The following is a 25,675-nucleotide window of genomic DNA, read 5'->3' as shown; positions in this document are numbered from 1 at the left end:
TGGCTTCTATTGAAGAAATTCCTCCTGATCTACCTTATACTTGGTGTGCCCCAGACCATAATCCCCGATCTTCACTGAGATGTCCGCAGTCAGCAGGCAGTTCCTGAGAGCCAGGTCGCTGATGAAGGAAGGGGACAGACAGCGGTTATTATTAAACATCCTGGAGGCCAATGTTTTAGGAGATGTTTGAACTCTGACTGTGTTGGTATAACCTGCCGGGCCTCCGTCTGGAGAGGAGCAGTCACTGCCTGCAACAAAATCACTGATGCTGGAGTCGATAAGCAGCACTCAGGCAGCACCAGGATGTTGTTTCAGGAAACCACTGTGATCCATGTTGAAGCAGCACCTGGATTCCTGGTCATAATTCAAAGCAAAGGCAAACTTTTCAGGCCCAGCAGCTTGGGACTACCTGTGGATGAAGCTGTGTTTGTGCAGGTGCAGCAGCCCGGATGCAATGTCACAGGCCATCCTCTGCAGGATCAAGGGCTCCGGGGCGATCTCCTCATTAGACCTGCAGCTTCGGAGGTAACCCTTCACATCCCCCTGGAGAAATAAAGCATCTGCATGTTACACGCTCTGACCACTGGAGGGCAGTGTTTGGCAGCAAACATCAGTTTACAACAGAACAGAAATATCTGTTCTTGGTAAACCAGCAGCAAATTGATTAATTAATTTTACCCTGATCAAGTTCACCTACAGACACGAGCTCAGAAAGTATCTACAATTATTTCCTCAGTGACTTTGAAATGCAGAGAATTTGATTTATAAAATGATTTTATTGCCTCAGAACAAAGGAAATCTGTTGCAGGAAGCCTGTAAGTCTGACATGATGTGAGAAAAAGAAAGTCCTTCTGGTTAGAAAACAACATTGTTTAATCAAAGATCCAACCAGGCAGAAAGAATGTTTACTTCACACGATGTGAAGCTGCAGATGAATGAGCAGGATTCTCAGCTAACTGCAGCAGAAAGATGCAGGTTGTGGGAAACGTTTTTAGTAACCATTTCTGCTCTTACTAGGATTTCACTGACTCAAAGTTTGCGTTTGGGAAGATCTGGAATATTTGCATGGATGGAGACTCACCAGTGGACAGAACTCCATGACCAGCAGGTAGGGGGTGACCTCTGTGCACTGGGCCAGGCACTGCAGCAGAGCCGGATGCTGGAGTTTACTGGAGAACAGAAAGACTGAAAGCTGCTTCATTCTGACACTGGATCAGCAAACATATCTGCATGCACATGCTTCTGGGAATATGGAGAATTTATTTATTATTAAGATGAAAAGAAAACATCCCAAAGCCTCTTTTTTTATCCAAATTCCTCAAGAATGATTTGATGAAGCCGTAAGAAAAGTAGAAAGAACCTCCTGAGTTTATCCAGTTTAAAGATTCATTCCCTGTCGATTTTTTTCATGGGCTTTAAGGTTTGTTGCAAGATTTAATATTGAAAATTGATGTTTTGAATTTCTTTATTACAGCAAAGTTTTCTCTAAGTATTGTAGCGCTGTAAGAGATGAAACGTTCTCTCTAAGAGCTGAGAACATGGGAACTATTGATCACACAGCAAAGCATGAAGGTAAAAATATCAGATTTCATTGGTTTTATCAGCCGGGTGCAGAACTTTAAGAAGCAGATGTGTTTTAGGATCTGAGCTGAGCTTTGCTTTAGCTGCAGACGTTGGTAGACTCATGATCCTCCAGTCCGAATCAGGAGAATGATGGTTCATCTTTCTGGGTTCTGATGGTTTTTAATCATGGGCTTTTCCTTTCTTTTATTAGTTCTTTAGAAAATACAGTCAGAGGGAAAAGGTACAGAAATGGACCAGAAATCCTAAAAACAAAAAGGAAAACAGAAAGTGAAACTAGAAAAGAGAAACGTCCAGATTTCCCCATTTAGCCAGGAAAACCAGAAACCTGGAACTTTGCTCTTATCCTGGGATTTACAGATTTTTCATGAGGGTAGTGATGTTATGAGACGAGCCGAGGCTTCAATGCATGTGTCGAGTACTGGGAAAGTTAAAGAAAAACTATCTATTTGGTTAAAACTGTTTTGATGAAACTAAACGATATAATGATCATAATCTGAGCAAGCCAGAGGTTACAGTTTTAACGTTACTGTTTGTAGGATTGCTTTCTGCTCTGAAGTCATTCCAAAAAAGGAAAATTAAAAACAATCCACTGGAGTTCCAGGTTTTATCCAGGAGCCCAACAAAGCCTTGTTTTTTGTTTAGGAAACATGCAATGTACCGCAGAGTCTTGTCCAGAGGAGGGCGCTCTTCTGTGTTGGGCCATGCATCTATGGAGAGGTTGTTTGGTTTCTCTAATATAAAGATCAGAGCAATCCTCCCTGCATTGAACTGCAGACAGTTCAGGGCAGTAAGGAATGCAATTTGCATGTTTTCTAAACTAAAACCAGGCTTTGTTGGGCTGCTGGATAAAACCTGGAACTAAACGCCGTTTCTGACATTTTGAATTGAAAAATCTTCCTGGATGGAAGAGAAACGTCTTCAAACTTGGAAACAAAGTCCAGAGGATTGATTTAAATTTTCTTTTTTTGCAATGACTGTGACCTGGATGACTGACAGCATTGATCAGCATATTGCTCTCTGAAGTTATCACAGCTGGTGGCATCAGCTGCATGACATTGATTTGCAATCCTAAGGTTGTGGGTTGGAAACCCGCCATAGACTTTTCAAAGTTGCAATAATACTTAATAAGTATTATGGCTAATGTGACTAATTTATATTGTTTATACATTGGGTATATTTATACAAAAATACTGCAAAAATAGATTGGTTGGTTTAGCCAAAGATTGGTTGAACACATAACTTCCAACCAGATTAAAATTATTTTTGAATTATTTTATTTTTGAATAAAAATGACTAACACCTTTCATTTTGCTCATCATTACCCAGTTGCACAAACTTTTTCACTGTTGGCTTGAGCTTATTTCACTAAAATGGCAGAAAAATTGTGAACCTTAGCTGATTGTTCTCTTTTTACACAAAAAAACGTAAAAAATATTTTATTATACACACAAATCATTAAAAATAAAAATAAAAAATACAAGAAAAACAATTGCAAAAAAATGACAGCTTATATTACTGACTGTAGTTCTGCATTCCACCAGTAGGTGGTGACACGTTGACATGAAGCTTCATGAACTGTTGGAATCGTTGAAGCAATTTGACCAAAACGGTTCAATGAGGCTTCATAACATGAGGGACACGGGCGCCATGTTTATTATTTTACCCCCTAAAAGTTATTCCACCGTTAATCTTTTCTAATACTTGGTCAAACATTTCCAACTTTCTTTTCCAAAATCATTGGAAGGAGGCTTTAATTCTTCTAAACTAAATAATCAATATTGAGGATGCAATCAAACGCCCTATTAAACATGGCCGACTCTTCCAGAGAAACATGTCCTGACACAGATACCTCATTGCTCCGCCCCTTTTGGCTGGTATCCGTGGAAACTAGAGAGTCACACCTTTCTAACGATGCATTTAATGTCTTTTTCAGGTGTTATTTTTACGATCAGCTTCTCTTTTATGAGGCTTAAAGCACATTTTCTTTGCACCAAAAGAGTAAAGAGACCCATTAAAACCAGAGCGGGTCAGATACGCTTCACTGGTTCAGCCCGTCGGCTGCAGTTCCAGTAAAATGTTGATCTTTGTCTCTTTGTTTTGCTGAACCGGTGTCTTAACTGTTCATTTAAAAACGTGAAACTAAAAAAAGATTTTATTTCACTGTGGAAACTTAAACAATCCGCCATGGATGCAGCGGTGACAGTGGCTCCTTTCATCTCTTCTCTCTCCTCTGAAATCATCCATTAGATCTGATCATTGTGGAGCTATTATACATTTATTCCAGTTGTTTATTTTAAAAAATAAAATCTGGATTTTATCAAGACATTATCAGACATCTCTGCCAATAAACTGTCTGCATTTTAATTTAATTTAATTTAAGGATTTGAGGAGGCTGTACCGGTACGGCTGTGCTTCCTCCAGGAAATGCATCTGGTCCTGCACACTGGCGCTGGCTTTCAGCTCCTTCACCACCACCTGGGTGGTGTTCAGGCCCGTGTTCACCTCCCCGAGCAGAACCTGGAAGAATGCAGCCGGAGACAAAGGCGTAGAGGGAGATGGACATGGCCAGCGAAGGGACAGAGGGAGGGAAAGGTGTATATATGAGGGAGAGAAGGATGAGTTAGAAAGGGAAGAAGGGAGATGGATATCATCTGGCTGCAGAAACATGAGCTTTTCCTACTGCCTGTTTTATTAGTGTAACATCAGCAGCTGCTGTTTGAAACAGAGGTGGGCTTACCTTCCCGAACCATCCATGTCCGATCTCCTTCAGGTAGAGCAGACTGTGGCGGCTCAGCTCAGAGGACCTCAGCAGCTGGGCTAAAAAACAGAGAAATATTCAGCTTTCATCATTCTCCTCATCCTCCATGTTGGAGTGTCGGCCTCCTGTCAGGCTGATGTGTTGATGGAAACATGGCGCCCATTCATCCAAAGACAGAACATCGTAACAAACCAACCGGCTCTGCATCAATGTTGTTGTTTCACAAACCAACAGTGTGAGAGCAGAACTCAACCTGTGGCTCTCAGCATCAAACTCATCTGGGATTTATCAACACGTTGCCAAACTGTGCAGGAAAACAAGGTTAGATGTAAAAATATGGAGTAAAGGAAGCCATGACGACTGGAGGCCATTTTAAAAAGCGAGAGGAGCCAAATCTGATCCGATTAGAGCGGGTACCTCTCAGCCGTCTCTGAGGGGAATCATCCGAACACGCCGGCGGTTGGCGAGTGAACGCAGCGTTCTGCGTGATGTTTCAGGCTTCCTGCATATCCAGGCGCTCTGGTCCTGATGTGACTCATCACTGTCAGCATCCCCCGATGACCTGCATCCATCCTGGGTGGACCAAACTTCCAGCCGTCCCATCCTGTCCCGTCCTCCCTCAGCCAGATGTCCCCTCCAGTCACTTTGTCTTCCTCCCATCACCCCGGATGACTGTTGGATTCTGGTAGAACAGCCACCAACAGGCAGAGCTTTGTGGACCCCCCCCCCCCACCTTCTCCTCTCCAGACTGGTCATTCCTGACACCCATTCAGGCCCGGCCCAGCTGCAGAATGCTGCCCATTGTCCGGCTGCGTGGGACGGCGTGGTACCAGTTAGGACCAGTTGGAGAGCACACACTGAAACCATTATCTCCCATGACAAAGGAACGATCAGTGCCAGGAGGACGGTTCCACCTACACCAGCATGTTTGCCTCCGATAACCATGAATCTAACAGAACATGATGCCTTCTGTTCCAGACTGGATCTGCTCCTAACCTGAGGTTTCATCGTCTGTGCTTCTCCGTCAGGTTGGCATCATCAGTCCTAACACTTCCTGTTTGCTTTATTCTTATCAGAGCTTTCAAATAACTATAAATACTTACTGTACCGCTGTAGATTTTTTTTTTCTGAGGCCTTTAAACTTTTCTTCCCTACATTGGAACCAATATTTATACTTTTTACAACTGATTTTCTCCAAAAAGCTCCTTCTTTACACATCGATACCAACATGCAGTAACAGCTGCCATGTTTCACGGGGGAACAGAAAAGCATGAAATAAAACAACAGGGCAAGGGATTCATATACATTAAGAGAGCTGCACGAAGTTGCATTTCTATTCAATTAGGTTCAATTAAAATTATATGTCTAATTATATGAAAATATTTATTTTTGGCTTGAAAATGTTCATCTGGATTATCGTTAAAATAAAAATAAAAAACCATTAGCATAGCAAAAAAGCAACAAAAAAAAATTGTATCTATATAAATATCTATAAGATCAAATAAAGCTGTTATTTGGAGTATTAGGTCAATATACATTGATAATTTAAGTTAAAATGACAGTTTTCTATAAAATCTGAATTAGAACTCAAGAAAAACTGATAAATTCAGCTGTAAAAATTAGTATTTTTATTAATTTGTTTGGAAAAAAAGCAGCTATCACTGAAGCTATCACCCTATTATTTTTAAATAATTAGTAAAACAGATTCTTTTTAAAGAAAAATATAGAAATATAGAATATAGAAATAAATCCAAAAGGCCTATCAGTAGCCATATCTGTTCGTCATTAGAATATCTTTTAATATTATGTCTTCAGTACAGGGGCCATAACAGGGCCCAGGACCTGATCTACAGGGGCCCCCGCCCCCGTTGGCTCCTGTCTAGAACCGCCCATGCAGCTGTAGCAGAACAGAGAATGTTCTGCTAAATGTTGATGATCCTTCAGGTTCTATTTGCAGCTTTAATGCTTTAATAAATCCTGAAAGTTTTCAGCTGATCCTGCAGGTCTTCTGTTCGCTTCAGTCTGTATCATCCTGTCTGACATTTGAATTTATAAAGTAAATAAAACTTTATTTTATAGCACATTTCAGCAACAAAACAAAAGTGTTTTACATAAAATAAATATAAAAAATATCAATCAGGTTCACAGTAAATCATCAAAACATCGAAGAAAAATAGACCAAGTCAGTATTTTATGTTCTCTCTGGCAACAGGAGGAGAATCAAATTATTTTCTGTCAATAGATGTTTTTACCGAAAAAAAAAAGCTAAATGTTGAAGAAACTGTGAATCATGTCAGTCTCTGCATCAAACGGACCAAATCATTGCGTTTTTTGCACCATTATTTTTATCCCACAATGTTTACATTTGATCACTGCTGCACTTTAAAAAATGGAAACGCCATGAGAGCTGTACTAAACGTTTTATTTGATTTTGTATAAACTCTGTGTATGCAACATGACAATAAGGTTTTTCTAAGTCTTTATATACATTTTTTATTGATATTCTTAATCATGTAAGGAATGAACTTTGATTTATTGCATCTTTTTATATATTTTTGATTTTCTTTTGATAAGAAAGTCAGAACTTCTGACGTCTCATTCTGATGAAGTTATACTCTGATCCAACAATGATAATTATGATCAATATTTTGCTGCTATGTTTCAGTTCAGTTTGGATTGTTCAGTCAGTTTAAAGTACAGATAAATTTGTAATATTATTACTGATTCTGCTTCATATAAGCCTTTCCCACTGAGGGAAAAACCTGTTTAAACTCAGGAACGATGGACTTCCAGTGGCAGTGGGAGCAGCTCACTGACGCGTGTCTGCCCGGGTCAAATGACTCAGCAAGCGACCCGCGTGGGAACACCAGAGCCGGGTTGACCTGCTAAATTACGTGATATTATTGAACGCAACGTACGGACGTCAACACACCGCGCCGGTTTCTTCTGATCCAACAAGCAGAAACTAATTTGCTTCCATTGGATAAACATGGAGCAGTTCTGGTGAGAGGGATTCAGATAATAGAGAGAAACAATAAAACACACCGACTACGCCCTGGCTTCCTTCCATGTTGCTCTCCATTGTTTACTTCCCTGATTTCTGTCACACTGCTGACGTTATCAAAGCTAACTCAGCGTGATGGTGTCAGCAGACACGCAGCTGCCAGCGAGGGGTTCGGTCGACTTTATTTGCGAGTGGGAAGGGAGCTAAATGCCGATTGTTAGCGGGTCGATCCATCTTTGGAAAACCCTCGTTAACCTGCCATTTTCATTGAGAAAGAGTCTTTAGAGACTCGCCTTTTGCATGAACGCGTTAACATGCAGACTTCACATCTGATGTTCAACGCGGTGTCTGCAGCGTTTCGTTAACAATAACAGGCGATCGTCTCGTTTTTTCAGCCACAGGCTGCAGAGAAACCTGAGGAAAAACACGGATCCGCCCAAAACCCAAAGGAGGAAAGTTCTCTTCATGGATAGAAAGCATGTGAACGAACTCTGACTCCAGAACGATCCGAACATCTCCTTAAAAGAACCTCTCTGTCACATGATAGCTGCAGCAGCGGAGATGTTTTTAAAGCACTCAGAGCCAGATGGGATTCCCATCATTCCCATTCAGCTCCAGCACATCCTGGCGCTCCTGTCCTTGAGTTATCATTTAAACTAAAAGCTCAGCCTGACTTAGAAACTAATCAATGGAAAGGTTTTTAAAAAGCATGAATTGTTTTTGTAGTTTTCTGCTCTCATGTCTCCTCTGAGTTTCCCTGCAGCACTCAGCAGCTGCTTCAGGGCGGGTCCTTTAAGGCCGGCCTGTCTGAGCCAAACTCCTGCTGCACTGATGGCTCATTAAGACCTCCACCTATCAGGGAACACTGACTGAGCAGGAAAACACTTCTACTTCGAGGCCAGATGAAAATCGGAGCGCCAGTGTGTCTGAAAAGAGACGTTCCGGCTCTGCTTTGGTTCCAATGCCGTCACATTACCAAAGTAAAGCAGGAGGAGGCATCCACGATAAACCTGAAGGATGCACAGCTCAGGTGGAAGAATAATGTCCACTGGAGGACTATCAGCTCTGCTCGCCGCTAGTCTAAACCTTTTAAAGAAGAAAAGCCTGGTTTAAACCAAGCTTTGCCACCAGCAAACATAAACACTGTTCAGAGGACACATGGTGGTGGCAGATTCTCAGTCATCTCGGTCATATTTGTTCCAAAAAAGTTTTTAAAAAAAAACTTTAAACAGAGGGGGGGGGGGGGACTCAGGTTTCAGATTTCAGAAACCTTCAATGCAGCGATAGAGTTGATTCCTTACCGCTATGATCGCAGCTAAAACCCCTTTACAGGAGAACAGAAGACCTCACCTATTCAGCCAGGCCAACTATTCCCTCTAACGACCCCCCTTTCAGAGACATAGACAGGTATGGGGCATTGCAGGCTAACAAAGAAGCCAAACGACCCCCATTCCAAAGGGGGGGACCCGTTCATCCGTTTCTATTTGCATGTTTTCTAAACTAAAACCAGGCTTTGTTGGGCTGCTGGATAAAACCTGGAAGCTGAGTTTAGCTGAGTCAAACTGAGTCTGTCTCTTCGGCAGGAAGTCATCCTGCAAACTGGATTTTTTTTGGCCTTCTCCCCCTGGAAGGATTATTTTCAGCTTCACACTGAGCAGGGGATTAATCTCCACACGACCCATTCAAGTTCTCCTGGAAATCTAAGCGGCAGTCCGCTCCATTGCTCTCCAAGGAACCAACCAAACCAAAAACCTGCCCGCCCTCCAACGAGCCGCCAATCTCTGGATAAACCCACACCGACTGGATTCTGGGAAAATAACCCTTTTCTGCTAACGTGAGTCCCGTTCATCTCTGATTTTTGCAAAAGGTTGTTCAAAGTTCCCACGGACCCTGAACTAACCTCTGATCTTCCCTTCTCCCTTCCAGTTCCTGTTCACCAGCTATCTGAGTTACCCTGGATCAACCTTATTGATTATTTCAATAAACCTGTTAAACTTCTCCTCTAGTTCTCTGAGGTGTTTCCTGCATGTGGGTCAGATCTCTTAAAAACATCATGACATGCAGGAACTCCTGGTCTTTAAAATCCTTCTGTCTGTGAAATTACAACATTTTCTTCCATGAAACAGGTAGAGATCACATCTGTCTCATGCTGGTCCTCCTCTGGCTGCTGAAAGGTTAAATATTTGTAATCCTGTCTACAGGTAGCCTGACGTAGTCCTACTCAATTCTAGTCAGAATGAGTCTGATGCTGCTCCATAGAGCTGTGATTATGGGGCGTGTTTCGAACGAACCAGGAAAAAAAATGCCTCTGCACTCAATTGGATAGACCTACAACCAATAAGAGCAACGGAGTGCGTGACGTATGTTAAGCGAGGCATAGTTGTTGTCAACAAAAATCAAAGCGTGCAGTTGCACGCCTAGAATAAGAAGATGAGCCTTGATCGCGTTTCTCTGTTCCTCTTTTAAAATTAATTTGCTGTCGATATCTTCTAGAACAGACCTAATAGCAGAATCTGCTCACCTCAACTCTGCAGCGGCAGCCATTGTTGTTGTCACCCAAGCGCGCTTTGGTCACGTGGTTGATTACGTTACTGTTGATCATCTGTCCATCATCGTATAAAGCCCGCCCTGACAAATGATTGGATCGCCAGAGAGTGGGCGATCATACTCGCGCTACTGTTGAGCAATGCCAGACCGAACTTCCCGACCTCAAACGTTGTGGGCGGGACTAAGTTCGGAATGACACCCAGGCTAGTCTATAGGACCTATTTCTCCATTTTCAGTTAAAAAATGGAATAGAATTTAGATTATTTGGTTTGATTTGTTATTCAGAATAGGATTTGTTTAGTGATTCACTTAATTAGTTAATTAATTTTAGCTTGTGATGTGGGTGTTTCACAGTATAAATAGGTTTTAGTTAGCTCATTATGCACGCGGGTGGTCATAGTTTTTTTTTACCAGTCTCAGCCAATCAGCCAGTGAAAGAACAGGTGCAGGAATCAGAGTGAGAGCTGTAGCAGAATCCTGTGAAACCTGTTAAGCTGTTTTGTCTGAACTGAGAATAAAACAAGCAATCTTGACCCTTTCTGGATCTTTTTGGATCTTTTTGGACGGCATAAGCCAGAATCCATCAGGTGAGTTAAATTCACCTTTTGCTATGAGCACCTTTAATTCTTAAGTTTTTTATTTTTGATTTTGAGTTTTATACAAACTCGATATCAAATGTTGCAGAAGACCCAAACAGCTTCAAACTGCACCTCCACGCATCTGATCTTCTTACTCCATGAAGGAAAACATCATCACATGATGTCAGAGGGTGAGGCTGTCCCGAAGGAGCAGTAATAAATCCCCGACTGCCTCCGCTGCTGCTTTAACATATGGTTTCTATCATTGGCCGAGGACAAAACATGTGTTCAACAGTCCGCTCGCTTTAGAAAATATTTTCTCATCCTGGAGAACATGTGCAGAAAGATTTGCTTTTCGCTTTTCTACTGAAACTTCAGCACGAGGAGTAACAGCTCTAACTGGAAGGATCTCTGCAGATCAGCACCAATCAGCCAGAAAACCAGAAGAATCTATTCGTTCTGGTTGTTTTCACCTGCATGACTCGGAGCGGTTAAGTTTGGGGTTTAGGACGGGCAGAGGGCCATTCTCACTGGGATTCTGCGCTCTCACATGCCGCACATTCCAGCTAACGGCAGCGATGGCCGGCTGCCTGGACCTCATTATGCAACAGGCAGATGTTTGTGGGAGAAAGCTATAGAGTCCTCTCTGCTGTTGCCTGCAGCGATGAATTATGGGATAGATGGAGGCCCAGCTGAGCAGCATTGGGGTGGAGCTCACCCCAGGGAAACACAGCTCCCCTTTGGACCCCTCTGACTCTCACGCCCTCGAAATGTGTAACGATCTGGCTCCTCTGCTAAACTGCTGGAAGGTTTGCATCACGGCGAGATGGGAGATATAAATCAGGATGTTTTTATGGCCTCATGATTGAACATTTCTTTAGCGACTCATTCGTCTTATTTAACTAATAAATCATCTTCGATGCAATTTGATAGATTTTAAGCCAAAACATTCAGATGAGGATTTTGAGGAAAGTCCTTCATGTTGTTGCTGTTGATCATCCAGTGGAAGCTGTTGGTCCTGAAGGACAGGGAGCCATGCTGGGAAACTGAACTGGGACTCACCGGATCGCGCCGGCTGCTTGGTGGTCGGCAGGGAAACCTCGGTGAGCGGCAGGATGTAGACGTCAGGCATTCCCTGGGAGGCTGGCGACGCCAAGGTGGATAAATCTGCATGGTACTCGTCACAGTCCGAATTCTGGAACTCCTGAGAGACAAAGATCCAGCAGCACTTTAATGCATCGGATGGTCGAGTCAATTCAGTTTAAATTCTATTCAGTTTATTTCTATAGCGCCAATTCACATCACGTCATCTCAGGTCACTTTCCAGTTCACCAGATCATCCAGTCAGATTGATTCAAAGTTTTCTATCTAAGGAAAACCAGCTGATTGCATCGACTCATTGACTCTTCAGCAATCCCTCACACTAAGCATGCTTGTAGCGACAGTGGAGAGGAAAAACTCCCTTTGAACAGGAAGAAACCTCCAGCAGAACCAGGCTCAGTGTGAGCGGCCATCTGCTGAGGCCCACTGGGGTTCAAGGAGACAGAAGCAGACATAGAAAAAGAAGCATAGATACAAAAGGCAACTGTCAACCAGCTCCACAGGCGGCCCCGCCCAGGAAACACACAGCCAGGCAGACGAGCTCCGAGCCAGCTCCCATGTCAGAGGATGAAGAGAGCACATCCAGTTAGTCACAGTCAGAGAAACAGGACTACACTGGAAAACAGGCCAAGCTCCAACATCTAGAAACAAAGGTGTTGATGGCAGCAGCACAGCTGATATTTCTCTCCAGGATGGAGTCACAGCCAAACAGGAACAGACCAGATGAAGCTACTATGAGAAAAAGCAGAGAGAGCAGAACGTTAGAGATTGAACTAACAGATTCTGCAGAGTGGGAGAATAGAGATAGAATGAAGCAGAATGATGAAAAAGGGGTCCCTATGTCCTCCAGCAGTCTAAGCCTATAGCAGCAGAACTATAGAGTACCAGTACCTTAGACCCATTTCATTGGTAGGGGTTTCCAGGCAGATTTTTTTAAAGTTACTGGACAATATTGCATCTTCAGTGATGTCTGATGCTGACCCGGTACAACATCAGCAGGAATCATAGCGACTTTTCTACTAATTTTGTAGTGTGTACTGATAGAAAATTCTCGATTAAGGGATTTTACTCAAACAGAGAACAATAATAAACAGCTGCAGGATCTATACTGAATAAGATCAACTTAGATTCATCATAATAGAACCAACAGGTTACAGAAACTTTAAACTGGAGTTTTTCTATCAGCAGGACTAATATTGGGAAGTTTAGATAATTATTCTTTTTTTTTACTGATATTGGACCAATTTCTGTATAATATTGGATCAGTATCCACCTTTTAAAAGTTCTGACTGATTTTCTAAACTAAAGAGACACTGAATTGTTGGTCTGAAAATAGGCGAGACTATAAGCAGCAGGATCATTTCATTTGTCAAGATTTATTAAATGAAGATTTAAATTTAAGCTTTTGGGGGTTTTTTATCTTGGAGGAAACCAAATAATTTGCATTACAGCCTGACACAGAAGTATGTCTTAGGTTTTTACAAGATGCAACAGATCTTTGTTGTTTAGGGCTGCATGTCTTTTTGGTTTGGATGAGAAGAGTTTTAAAGGTGACCAGCTTCAGCTAAACTCTGGTTGCTTCGTTTTTACCTGATAGGTGTGACAAAGATGTGATTCTCTTGGTGAAACCTGCAGAGCTCAGCACTCTACGAACGTTAGAGATTGAACTAACAGATTCTGCAGAGTGGGAGAATAGAGATAGAATGAAGCAGAATGATGAAAAAGGGGTCCCTATGTCCTCCAGCAGTCTAAGCCTATAGCAGCATAACAAGCATAACAGGCCTTATCTACACTTTGGTTTTTGTAGTTCTTTTCCTGAAGGCTTTAGTCCCAATTGAACCACTGTCTTTATTCTGTGTGTCCATCCCATAATGAGGTTAGGATCACTTTATATTTCAGAAATCTTCATTTTCCCCATATTACGAGTCACAATGTTTCTTTCATGTAAGAAAAAAAAAATCAGGACAATATTATTGTAGTGATAATTAAATCTGCAGAAATCTGCACTTTGGGATTCAGAAGGAAAGTTCCCTTAAAGTCAGTGGTGGCGGTCAGCGTCTTCAAGGCCTTCCCTGCTGGCCTAAACTCAATCAGAAACACTAACCTACATTCACAACATAAACTTTCTCTTTCTTCTTTCCAGCTGTATTAATTTATTCCAAACAATTTGTTCTCCTAATTTCATAGTGTTTCTCTTGGCTGCACTGCTTCCGTTATATTTATGTAGCTGTTATATTTTTTGTCCAATCAGATTTCAGCCTGTGCGTGTTGCTATGTCAATCTAATCTGCCCCGCTATATTCAGAATCAGCAGCGCTGCTGATGTTACCTTAAAAGTATTGTGGAGGATTTTCGCCAATTTTTTTAAAGACTCGCCCTCTTCACTTAAAAAAAAAATGCACATGCACAACCCTGTATCGGCTCCTGAGTGGGAACGCCTATTAAATGCGTGCGAGAGCGTGAACCAGTAGCCTCGTGAGACCATCCTGATCTCACGAGCTTTCAAGGTTTCACTCGCAGATCAGTCTGGAGACTCTCCGTTAAAGAAAATTTGGAGCCGTTCACCAAACGAACGTCCAATCAGCGTTGGCTTTGAGGCGGGTTGAGGTGTGACGCAACGAGAAGCGCGACAGTTCAGTCTAAAGAACATGGCGGCTTCAGCCGATGAAACTAGCGTTAGCATTAGCAGGAACTATATAGTGAACTTTATAGTGAACTCGGTTAACTGACAGTTCAGACAGATGATCACTGCTTTTTGCTCTGTTAGGGTTAGGCGGTTTCTGCGCCATCTTTGTTATTAGCCGCTGTAGAGTAGTGACAGCGACCCGCTATGATAGCAAACCGCATAATGCTTTGCATGGAGAGCTCTCCATGCAAAGCATTCTGGGATATATCTGCCTCTTCTGAGGCCTTTCTTTTCTTCTCATAAACTTCGTAGACACATTTTCTCTTCCGACTCTCGGCCATTTTTAAAGAACCGCTGTAAGAAAGGTGAGCTTCAATGACTGTCTGAAAGCCTGAAAGTGCGCAGAAAAAGCTAGCTAACAGGACGAGCACGTATCACCAGAATGATTGACAGTTAGGAGGACGACTGATTGAGATGATCCACTCAGAAAAGCAGTGATCATCTGTCTGAACGGTCAGTTAACTGAGTTCACTATAAAGTCCCCGCTGTATGTGGACACACTACAGTTCTCATAGTAGATATGAGAACAGCACATTTTAAAGAACTCTTGGACGCACATTTTTTAAATGGAGAGGGCGGGTCTTTTAAAAAATCCTCCATAATACCTTTAATGAAAGTGGCAGAAACAAGCTTCCATAGTTTTAACACATATGCAGAAAACAAAATCAATTTTCACTAAAGTCTACCTCTTCATCTCTAATTGTGATCATAACATTCACTCTCATCAGGTTTTAATCATCCATCTTTCCAAACAATCAAAGCAAAAAGGACATCAGAACAGGAAAACATACAGAAATACTAATTCAATCTGCTGTGAAATCTGTGATTCAGCAAAAGTTTTTTATTTGTTCAAATATTTCAAAGCTGAAAATGTAAAGGATGACGGTAAATCGATAGATTAAATTATTTGTTCTTTATTAATAGCTGAAAAATTAGTAATTAAATAAACAGAGAGAGAGAGTTTCACTTTCAGATGATGCAGCATCAGATTTCTGAAGACTTTAAACAGTTTTTGGTTTTCTGGCCCAGAAGTCCAGCAGAGCTGAGATAAACTCCAGCAATCTGTGCCGGCCCAGTTCAGCTTCCCAGTGAGTCTGTGGTTGAGTCCCAGTGTAAACAGAGCCAGTCCATTAAATCCAGGGATTATTAGCTCTGAGGATTACATCTAACTCACACACCAGACTGGAGGCACTGATCCTCATAAACCGTAAGGAAACATCCAGAAATCAGACCGCAGAGGGGAGCTGAACTTTAAAGTGTTTTGCAAAACCAAACTCTCTCTAAGTAAAGACATAAATAAATAGAACTAAAATAAATAAGAATCTATTAGGCGCTTTATTCCTGCAGAGTGAGGCGGTTCTGGCTGCGCTTTATTTCCCTCCTGAGTCTCTGCTGCCAAAGGTCTCCTTCATCCTGATCCTGTGGAGTGATACTTTATTAATACAGTGCTGCCCCTCCCCAACTTATTGCTGAAAACCGCAGCAAAGGTAACCAACTTTTTATTTGCTGTCTTCTGTATGAATCAGGATTGATGTAAACCAGGGCGGTGCCTTAGAAGCACGCCGCTGTTCCGTAGCTCTGACACGCATCAGCAGAGAAACCTGTAAAACCTGCAGGAGAGCGGATGCCTCTAAACGCCACTGTGGCCTGGAAGCTCTTTGCTCCATGAGCACCATCTCTCCCCACAGCTGGATGGAGGGACGGATGCTGTAAACATCTGCTGGTAGCAGAATCTGGTATTTTTACATCCAGTTCTCACTCTGTGGTTATTTTTCATCATTCATAAGGAAGTGAAGCTGATCTGCAGGATTAGAAATAAAACTCCCATCAAGCTTCATGAGGAAAACATCCTGTGAAAGATTCCTTTTGTCTGTGGTGAACAGCAGCACAGCTGAGGATGAGGAGGAGGGAGTTGGCTTCATCCTCAGGCCGGATGTCAGAATAAAAGTCCCTCAGATGGGATCTGGAGGGCTGCGGGGTCCCTTCACTGGAAAAATGTGACCCTCTCTGTAACACCCACACAAACACATGCTCACATAAACACCTTCATCTCCCCATTCCTCCTGTCCCCCAGGAATGTGAGCTCACAAACACACACACACACAGCGCTGCAGATCCCGCCTCCTGCCTCCACTCCAAACCTTCACACGGCCCTGTTCGCCCCCTCTTATGTTCAACATGTGGTTTCAGTCTCTGCAGCGACTCTCTGTCACATTTAAACACTCATTCCTCTCAGACTCTTTCTGTTCCTAAAAAGCTTCAAAATTTGTAATTTCCTAGTTATAAAATGTTTTTTAATGTTCTTCCCCCCCCCAAAACACAAGAAATTATTGATTATAACATTTCCATTAAACCTGGAAGGAACATTTTAAACATTCAATGCTTAACAAATCTTATTTAATTCCTAAAATCTCTAAGATTTGTTGCAGAAAATCTCAGATAAAGCTTTTTGTAGGAGCTTACCTTCCGCAAAAGAAGACAATAAACAGCCCAACATTCTTCATCTCAGCCTTTTTCTCTTTTTCCCACAAACCAACAAACAAACACAGACACTGTGAGCGGAGAGTGGAGGGCAGCGGGAGGATGATGGCTTCATCAGGAGGAAGAGGAGCTGCAGCTGACCACAGACTGTCCCTAAGACTGCCAGGATGGAGGGATGAAGGGGGGAAAGGAAGAGGGAGGAGCGCAGACCTCTGGTCATCTGGTGGAGGAGAGCAGAATCCAGAGGCCTCCCAGAAATGTGAGAAAACATACAACTGGGAAAAGGAGGAGGAGGAGGGTGAGGAAGAGGAGGAGGAGGGTGAGGAAGAGGAGGAGGGGTTCACATTCTGCACAAGTGACATCACTGGTCCACTTCCTGTCTGTCCTCAAAACTGAAGAACATCTGCAAGACACCCACCCCTGGATGAAGCAGAGGTCAGATTCTCCAAACCAGAATCTGACTCCAACATCTAGTCCATGCAGATCTATGATCTACAGATGAACACCTTCTAGATCAAACATTTCCAGCTACAGCAGGATTTATACGCATTTAACATGTGATTAACGCTCCTAGAGCAAGCGGTGATTGGAGGACATAAACCGGAAAAAAGGCTTCATTTCAGATCTATATGATCTATTTCTGTTGAATGAACAGAATCTGCTCCACAGGAGCTGTCCTTCTTACAGGGGCGGATTTAGGAAATGTGGGGCCCTAGGCAAAGACAGGCAGGGGCCCCTCTGAATGGAGAAGACAACACATCAAACAGCCCCATTCTCCAGATATAGAAATGTTAATAGAATAGACATCCATTATCTGTTCTAGGTTGTGTCCCTCTCTTCTTGTCCCTTTTCTTCTTGTTTTCCTCTCTATGTTTTGTACTCAGCTGACTTTTCATGCTGTCTCTAAAGGAATGAAAGATTTTTTCCAAGCACTAAGCTCACTTAGCTGATTGCTCCTTCCTGTGTTTCCAAAAAGGCCAAAGTAAATAACCCAGTCCTTCTTTTCACTGTAGACAAGCCATGATCTGCTTATCTGTTCTCCATTTTTCATTTGGATGAAATAATAGCTGCATGAATCATGACAGCAGACAAGATAGAGGAGAGCAGGAGGCGGGGTTACCAATCTACTCGCTCTGGAGAGCAGAGTTCGCTGCTTTTAGATGTTGTCTCCAAAGTCTCCAGTAGCAGAAAAAAGTCTCTAGATTTGGCGCTAGGAGCTTTTTAGAAATCAAAGTGCTAGAGGGGTCTGAAAAGTGGCTAAATATAGCGACTAAAGCGCTAAGTTGGCAACACTGCTCTTTGCATGGTTTGTTTTCAAATGGTTTGCTGCTGTCTGTTTGGACCTTTCTGAACATGTGCAGCAAATGGACTGATCCAAGATGGTGGACACTGAAGGGGGGGGGCTGAGACACACTTAATATTATCAGCGTTCTGATGGCATTTTAGCCAAAGGATTTTTATCAAAAACATAATTAATGTGCAGAAATAAGGATTAGCTGTATTAACTATACATGTTAACACAGTTTTATGGGGCCCCCAGGAACTTGGAGCCCTAGGCACCTGCCTAATGGTAAATCCCCCCTGCCTCCTTAAAGGAATAGTACACCCAAAACATGATCAGCCTTCATTGTCTACTCACCCCCATGCTGAACAACACTCTGGAGTACTTTTTTGATATCTCAAATGCATCTGGAGATCTGGGAGGCTTCTTGCTGTCTGCTGACATTCAAATAATGGAGGTCTATGGCGCCCGAGGCAGAAAGGTCCATAAAAGTCCACAAAAAACGTGTCAATATTCCTCCATACTGCTCGTCCAATGTATTCCAAGTGTCCTGAGTGGGTAGCGTCCAGAATTTACTCGAAACGAAGTCATTTAGAATGTTTTTAGAGCATAAACAGTAGTGTATAGGATTTCCTGAAAGCGCGTTCAGGACGCTACGGAAGCCAGCAGACCAAACCAGATGAAAGTGCGCATTCAGCGTCTGCTCTGCCGATAATGCAAGCGTAGAAGAAGAAATGTGCTGTTTACCTGTGCAAAGAAAGAAACAATGAAAGAAAAATGTCTGAGGACTTCAGTGTTGAGGAAGAGCATGAGTTCTTTGCCGAGCTGAATGCGCACTTTCATCTGGTTTGGTCTGCCGCGGTTTCCATAGACTCCTGAACGCGCTTTTAGGAAATCCTATACACTACTGTTTATGCTCTAAAAACATTCTAAATGACTTCGTTTCGAGTAAATTATGGACGCTACCCACTCAGGACACTTGGAATACATTGGACGAGCAGTATGGAGGAATATTGACACGTTTTTTGTGGACTTTTATGGACCTTTCTGCCTCGGGCGCCATAGACCCCCATTATTTGAATGTCAGCAGACAGCAAGAAGCCTCCCAGATCTCCAGATGCATTTGAGATATCAAAAAAGTACTCCGGAGTGTTGTTCAGCATGGGGGTGAGTAGACAATGAAGGCTAATCATGTTTTGGGTGTACTATTCCTTTAACAAGCAGAGCCTGTTCTACCGTCTCCCTTGAAGTGTTTTCCTTCTCTGTCAGAGGGAGACACGGCCCGGAGGCCGGATGTGCTGAGAGCTCATGAGAAAGCCCGTCCTCACGCCCTCTCACCCCTCCTCTGTTCCCACACCCTGCCAGGGTTCAGACCACTGCAGTGGCAGCAACAGCTCCTGGAAACAGTCTGAGCATCGCTTTAGTTTTAAACCTCATTAATAAGGTTTGCCTGGAGATGCCTGATGCAGTCCTGCCTAAACATACCAGTTAATCACTGCAAATAAAAGTTGGTTTTCCAGTAAAACATTTAAGTTGTTTTTCTTTCTTTCTTGATATGATAGTGATAGCATGATAGCGAAAACACTGCAGCACACAAAAAGTAAAGTGAACAGATATTGATTCATAAAAAAAACAGACAGGATTAAATGAATGTCCTGCTCTGGTAGCAGAGCTTTCAGTCAGACGCACCAGAGAACCAAAAACCAAAATATAAAGAAAATATGACAATGCACCCAGAGCCGCCTGATTATTAAAACAATCCTTCATCTCAGCATCTCCTGGAGTAAAAATCATTTCAGAGAACGTATCTTCTGTGTGTCTCTGAGGCGAGGCGGTGTTCTAGACCAGAATACCTATAGTCAACACGCATGCTCAAGACATCAGATTTGCATTTATCTCTTTAGTTTTGTACAAAAGATGGACTTTAAACAGCCATGACGGGCATATATTCCTTTAGTTATGTACAAAAACAATCAAATAAATGTCAGATCGCAATACACACCAAAAACTAAGTAATTAAACAGTTTTTTGCACATGACTAAAGCTATAAATGCCAGTTAAAGCTGTTTAAAGTTCATTTTATTTTGTACAAAACTAAAGGGATAAACTGGTATTGACTATGCTGGTCTGACCAGGTATGCTCATCTGACAGAACACCGGCTCTGTGATTGGCTAGAAGCTGGACCTTCTGGGGACGGTGGCAGAGACAGTCCCCAGTGGGAGATTGCTGCTCCCTAAATGCAGGACCAACAGACTGCTGAACTCCTTTGTTCTTCAAGACATCAAGTTGTACAACTCCTCACTTGGGGAAGGAGGAGGTGATAGGAAGAGGGACAAGGGTCAGCAGCCCCCTCCATGGACACCTGATGCTAAACATTACCTATTGTCACTCGTGCAATATTCTTCTCTTTCACTGTACAATTAACTACTGTGTAGCCTGTCTAATTTTTTACTTATTTATAGGTCAGTACATCTCTGTAGAACAAGTGCAATAGTTCTCAGGCTCCTCTCCTGTGGAACCAACTACCAGTTTTAGTCCGTGAGGCAGACACCCTGTCTACTTTTAAGGCTAGGCTTAAAACTTTCCTTTTTGATAAAGCTTCTAGTTAGAGTGGCTCAGGTTATCCTGAGCTATCTCTATAGTTCTGCTGCTATAGGCTTAGACTGCTGGAGGACATAGGGACCCCTTTTTCATCATTCTGCTTCATTCAATCTGTTAGTTCAATCTCTAACGTTCTGCTCTCTCTGCTTTTTCTCATAGTAGCTTCATCTGGTCTGTTCCTGTTTGGCTGTGACTCCATCCTGGAGAGAAATATCAGCTGTGCTGCTGCCATCAACACCTTTGTTTCTAGATGTTGGAGCTTGGCCTGTTTTCCAGTGTGGTCCTGTTTCTCTGACTGTGACTAACTGGATGTGCTCTCTTCATCCTCTGACATGGGAGCTGGCTCGGAGCTCGTCTGCCTGGCTGTGTGTTTCCTGGACGGGGCCGCCTGTGGAGCTGGTTGACAGTTGCCTTTTGTATCTATGCTTCTTTTTCTATGTCTGCTTCTGTCTCCTTGAACCCCAGTGGGCCTCAGCAGATGGCCGCTCACACTGAGCCTGGTTCTGCTGGAGGTTTCTTCCTGTTCAAAGGGAGTTTTTCCTCTCCACTGTCGCTACAAGCATGCTTAGTGTGAGGGATTGCTGAAGAGTCAATGAGTCGATGCAATCAGCTGGTTTTCCTTAGATAGAAAACTTTGAATCAATCTGACTGGATGATCTGGTGAACTGGAAAGTGACCTGAGATGAAATGATGTGAATTGGAGCTATAGAAATAAACTGAATAGAATGAGTCCAAGTCAACTATTGTGTAGTCTTCACTTAGCTCTCTACATCTAAGGGATATAGAAATTAGTCTTTTATTTTAAAAGCAACTATTACTGGATCTCAGCAGAGGTTTTAATGAGCTAAAGGGAAACCAAATCTTTTATAGATTTTTGTTGGTTTTTAAATAAATAACTTCCATTCTTAAGCTAAAAGCTGTAGATGTTTCTTGGTTAGAGGCTCCTCCTTAAATCCAAGTTGAACTCTGTTGTTTGTAAAGAAGAAGCTTTGCAGACAGAGCTGCTGGTTCCAGAGGTTATTATTGCAAACATTTCAATATTATTGAAGATTAAACACATTTAGCTGCTTTTTTCCCAGAACCTGCTGAGTTTTATGGTGCAGGTTAAACACGATGTGAAGGAAAAATGATGCCACAGCTTTTTTTTTTTTTCACTCTGCTCTACTTTATCTGATGCTGTGACCTATTTGGTTTCTCTATTGCCTCCACAAGATGGTCTCACAGCGCTGCAGGGCTCCCGCTGCTCCACAAACACGAACTCATCCCGCTTTGTTTGCTCTTCTTCCTGCTTCCCATCTGCATAAAAAACTCCCAGCGTCTGATGAAAGGATGCAGCGGATGTTTCTGTGCAGCTTCAGAGGAAGAGGCAGAGCAGATGAACCTTTACTGTGACTCTTTGTTTGCTTTACATCTGCCTCCAGCTTCTTTCTGTGCTTTATCGTAAACTGGGCCGGACTGTAAACTCATTCTTTTTATTTTAAGAATGTTGAGCAGATATTTTCATTGAGATTTCTTTCTTCTGTCAGTTTTCTTGCGTTTTTACCCACCTTGAAGCCCATCTTGCCTTTCTTGCAGCAGAGGCAGGCCAGCATGAGGAAGACGAAGGTGAAGAGTCCAGAGAAGGAGATGGCCACCACAGCCAGGGAGGAGGACCAGGAGAGCTCGCTCAGCGGGGCGCCATCTGCAGGAGAAGCACCATGTTTAACTCCATGCTGCAGCAGGATGTTAGGAGCTGCGTGCTTTTTACAGCCACTCATTCAAAATCATTCTTCAGTAAATATTTTAAAAAATAACTTCAATTTCACCCACAAAATCTTTCAATACATTTCAGATATTTAGCAAAAAAAAATTCTAATAATCTTACACAATTTATCCTAATTAATTTGATCTAAAATATTATTAAACAACATTTTTGTAATTATTTAACAAATATAAAATATTGTCTTTGGATACAAAATGAATATGAAGTTTAAAAAAAAAAAAAGCTTGTATTTATTAAAAATTTATAACATTAGTAGTAAATCTAAAGTATTTTAATCAATTATTTCATTCTTTATGATTAATTGTTTGACTTAATTGAATTAATAACTGTCACTTTGGCAGCAGGATTTTCAAAGTAATCTTATTTTCAGAGTTTAGCTTTTCAATTTCTGTATCTTCGCTGGATTTTATGTTTTTCTACTGAAACATTTGCATGTTTGATTTAAATACCGTGAGGCGTTACAGTCCTGCATATTTCCCTCATAAAACAATAAAGTGTAATAAAACATTGCATCATAAAGCCGGCATAGAATGGCTCCAATAGAACAGTTTAATTTATGGAGCGGAGCGGATCCTGAATGAAAACATTTCTGCCATTTAAAGCATTTTCCCCAATAAAACGTCAGGATTCAGGAGAGGTGCTTAATGGAGTTTAGGGATGTTTCTGGGTCACAGCGACGCTGCAGTGACCCAGAAACACACTCACGCTGTGAAATCACCTGCTGCAGAAAAACAAAATGGAGCTAAATATTGAAAGGCAGGGACTGAACCCGCCTATTTATTCCTCTACCTTAAAAAAAATGTCAGTTTTTGTTCCTGTTTGTTGCTCTTTGGGAGGAGGATCAACATTTTAGCCTGGCATATATGCATCAACAGTAAACTGTATGATTTTTTCCTCCAGAGTTTGATGTTTTCCAATAACACTGGATCAGTGTTGACCAGCGTTATCTGCAGGTAATGTAGCGATCATTTCTGCTGCTGCTGAGATCAAAAACACACCAGAATCCACCTGCTCTGAATCCTGACTTTACAGTTTGAGTCCGACCCAAAACAGGTGGTTCAGTCACCTTACAGTGTGATGGTTTAAGGCGGGAAATATAGCTGCGACAAAAACAAAGATGGATGCCGTAGGGTAGCTGCTGATAGCGTCTCTGTTTGCTCAGAATATAGGATTTAATCTTTAAAAGAGGCCTCAGCAGATGGCCGCTCACACTGAGCCTGGTTCTGCTGGAGGTTTCTTCCTGTTCAAAGGGAGTTTTTCCTCTCCACTGTTGCTACAAGCATGCTTAGTGTGAGGGATTGCTGAAGAGTCAATGAGTCGATGCAATCAGCTGGTTTTCCTTAGATAGAAAACTTTGAATCAATCTGACTGGATGATCTGGGGAACTGGAAAGTGACCTGAGATGACATGATGTGAATTGGAGCTATAGAAATAAACTGAATAGAATGGAATTGAGCAGCGAGAGCTAAAAAAACCAAAGGTGTCCCAGTTTCTCATGGTGTCTGCATCTGTTTCAATAAAAGTATCTCTAAAATATCTGTGAAGCTGCTGACTGCCACTACCTCGATGCCGCAGTGTTTGCTAGTTTTGGGTACGCTAGCCAAGCTGAGTTTTGCTGAGTCAAACTGAGTTCTTGTTGACCTAAGTTTTAATCTTGTTTTTGTCTTTGCCTCTCGGCAGGAAGTCATCCTGCAAACTGGATTTTTCGGACCTTCTCTCCCTGGGAGGATCAACTGAACTTCAAACTGAATTGAGGATTTAAACTGGAGGTTTGAATCAACTTTTCCTCAAGAGATCGTTTGAGCTTTACACTGAGCAAGGGATTCATCTCCACTACGACCCGTTCAAGTACCGCAGGAAATCTGAGTGGCAGTCAGCTTCTCCGTTCACCTACAGACAACCGCATTCTGGGTAAACCCTGTCCGCCCTCCACCAAATCAGACAAACACTGGAACTACAGCATACAGAATGAAATCAAAGAGTCAACAACTTCTCTGGAAACGTGAGTCAGCAATCTATTTCACCTCTTCAAGTTCGAGAATCAAATTTCCCACCGTACCTGAACCAACCGCAGTGTCTTCCCCTCACCTTTCAGTTCCGGTTGAGCAGTTTTCAGAGCAACACTGGATTCTTCACAATCTCCTAAATAAAATAAAACCTGTTAAACCTTTTCCCTGGTCTCTCTGTTTGGTCTTCTGCATTTTGGGTCTGATCTTTAGTTAAATCATGACACTAGGAGGGTAAACTAAACCTGCATTCATCAGTCCGACCTGCCAGGTTTTTAAATAGAACTTAACCTTGATAAGATTCATTCATTCCTTTTAAAACCAAACAGAAAAATAATGACAAATCGTTTTAAATTCCTTTCTTTCTGAAACTCTAAAAATCTAGATGAAAATCCTTTGATTCTGGTAGCACATAAAAAAACGAATGATTCATAAAGATCATTAATGTCACTTTTATTTAGAAATCATATCTTGTCAGGTGTCAGTCTGAGGGTTTAGATTCCTAATGAAGAGGATTCCTTTGCACAAAAACACAGAAATAGAGCCTTAGTCAACAAAAAGGGGCGACTAACGAGAGGCAATTAGCTTTTAAGCCCAGCGGGCCGGGCACAGAGCCAAACTGACACCTGCTCATGTTTATCTATTTATAGAAACAGGGTCACATGGTGTTTCATCCACACGCCTTTCAAATGGGGTTTAAAATTTAAAAAACATGTTTCAAAATTATTTTTTTCACAAATACTTTTTTGTTTTATATATGTGTAAACAAATTAAATGATATTTAAAATTCCACCTAACATGTGACACTGTGGGAGTAATGCAACAGTAGCTATTCATTTTTAGCCCCGCCCCCTAATGGCCGCCATCATTGGAAACTAGAGGCTCAGACCTTTCCAAGGAGGGGTCAGAGGTCATTGTGTGACTATTTCAGCTGATGTAACCGGCATGCTAAGCTTGCTTTGTTATTCTTATTTTCTATTCGGTTTGGTGATTTTATTGGTAAATTGAAATGAAAGAATGACTAAATCTCAGAAGCAAAGGCTTTGCCTCATGCAGAAGGTCTCCAATAATGGAAATCAGCATATATAAATCTGCAAATTCCCTTTATGAGCGAAAGAATGCATTTTTGGCATTGTTCCAAAAGTCCCACTAAAACCTTTGTGGAACAAACATGCTTCAACTTATTCAGTCTGAATTTGCTTAACTTATAGTCAAGATGTGGATCTATAAAGTCTGAGGGTTTATCCAAAGTTTCAAACGGGCTTTCATGGTGTTTTGCAGTTTT

General features: G+C 42.1%; 1 protein-coding gene and 1 long non-coding RNA gene across 3 annotated transcripts in view; one reads left to right on the top strand and one right to left on the bottom strand.

Annotated features, from left to right (window-relative positions):
- Positions 1-25,675, bottom strand: part of aatkb (apoptosis-associated tyrosine kinase b) — a 95,356-nt gene that overhangs the window by 11,990 nt on the left and 57,691 nt on the right. The window contains exons 2-8 of one of the 2 annotated variants that reach the window (XM_038285362.1): positions 22,170-22,303; positions 11,534-11,675; positions 4,322-4,401; positions 3,983-4,101; positions 1,082-1,169; positions 410-543; positions 34-118 (exon numbers count right to left, since the gene is read on the bottom strand). In XM_038285362.1, coding sequence (XP_038141290.1) covers positions 34-118; positions 410-543; positions 1,082-1,169; positions 3,983-4,101; positions 4,322-4,401; positions 11,534-11,675; positions 22,170-22,303 — 782 coding nt within the window. Of the gene's footprint in view, positions 1-33; positions 119-409; positions 544-1,081; positions 1,170-3,982; positions 4,102-4,321; positions 4,402-11,533; positions 11,676-16,720; positions 16,981-22,169; positions 22,304-25,675 lie in introns of those variants that run through there. The other variant, XM_038285367.1, reaches the window with a different exon arrangement.
- Positions 5,358-24,250, top strand: LOC119783748. Its single transcript, XR_005280851.1, has 3 exons — positions 5,358-5,370; positions 22,198-22,346; positions 24,065-24,250. It is a non-coding gene; the product is annotated as an uncharacterized LOC119783748 (long non-coding RNA).

This window comes from Cyprinodon tularosa, unplaced genomic scaffold, assembly GCF_016077235.1.
Source record: "Cyprinodon tularosa strain WSP-4 unplaced genomic scaffold, ASM1607723v1 ctg1052, whole genome shotgun sequence".
Taxonomy (NCBI): domain Eukaryota; kingdom Metazoa; phylum Chordata; class Actinopteri; order Cyprinodontiformes; family Cyprinodontidae; genus Cyprinodon; species Cyprinodon tularosa.
The sequence above is the reverse complement of the archived record's forward strand: the minus strand, read 5'-3'. Positions and strand labels throughout refer to the sequence as shown.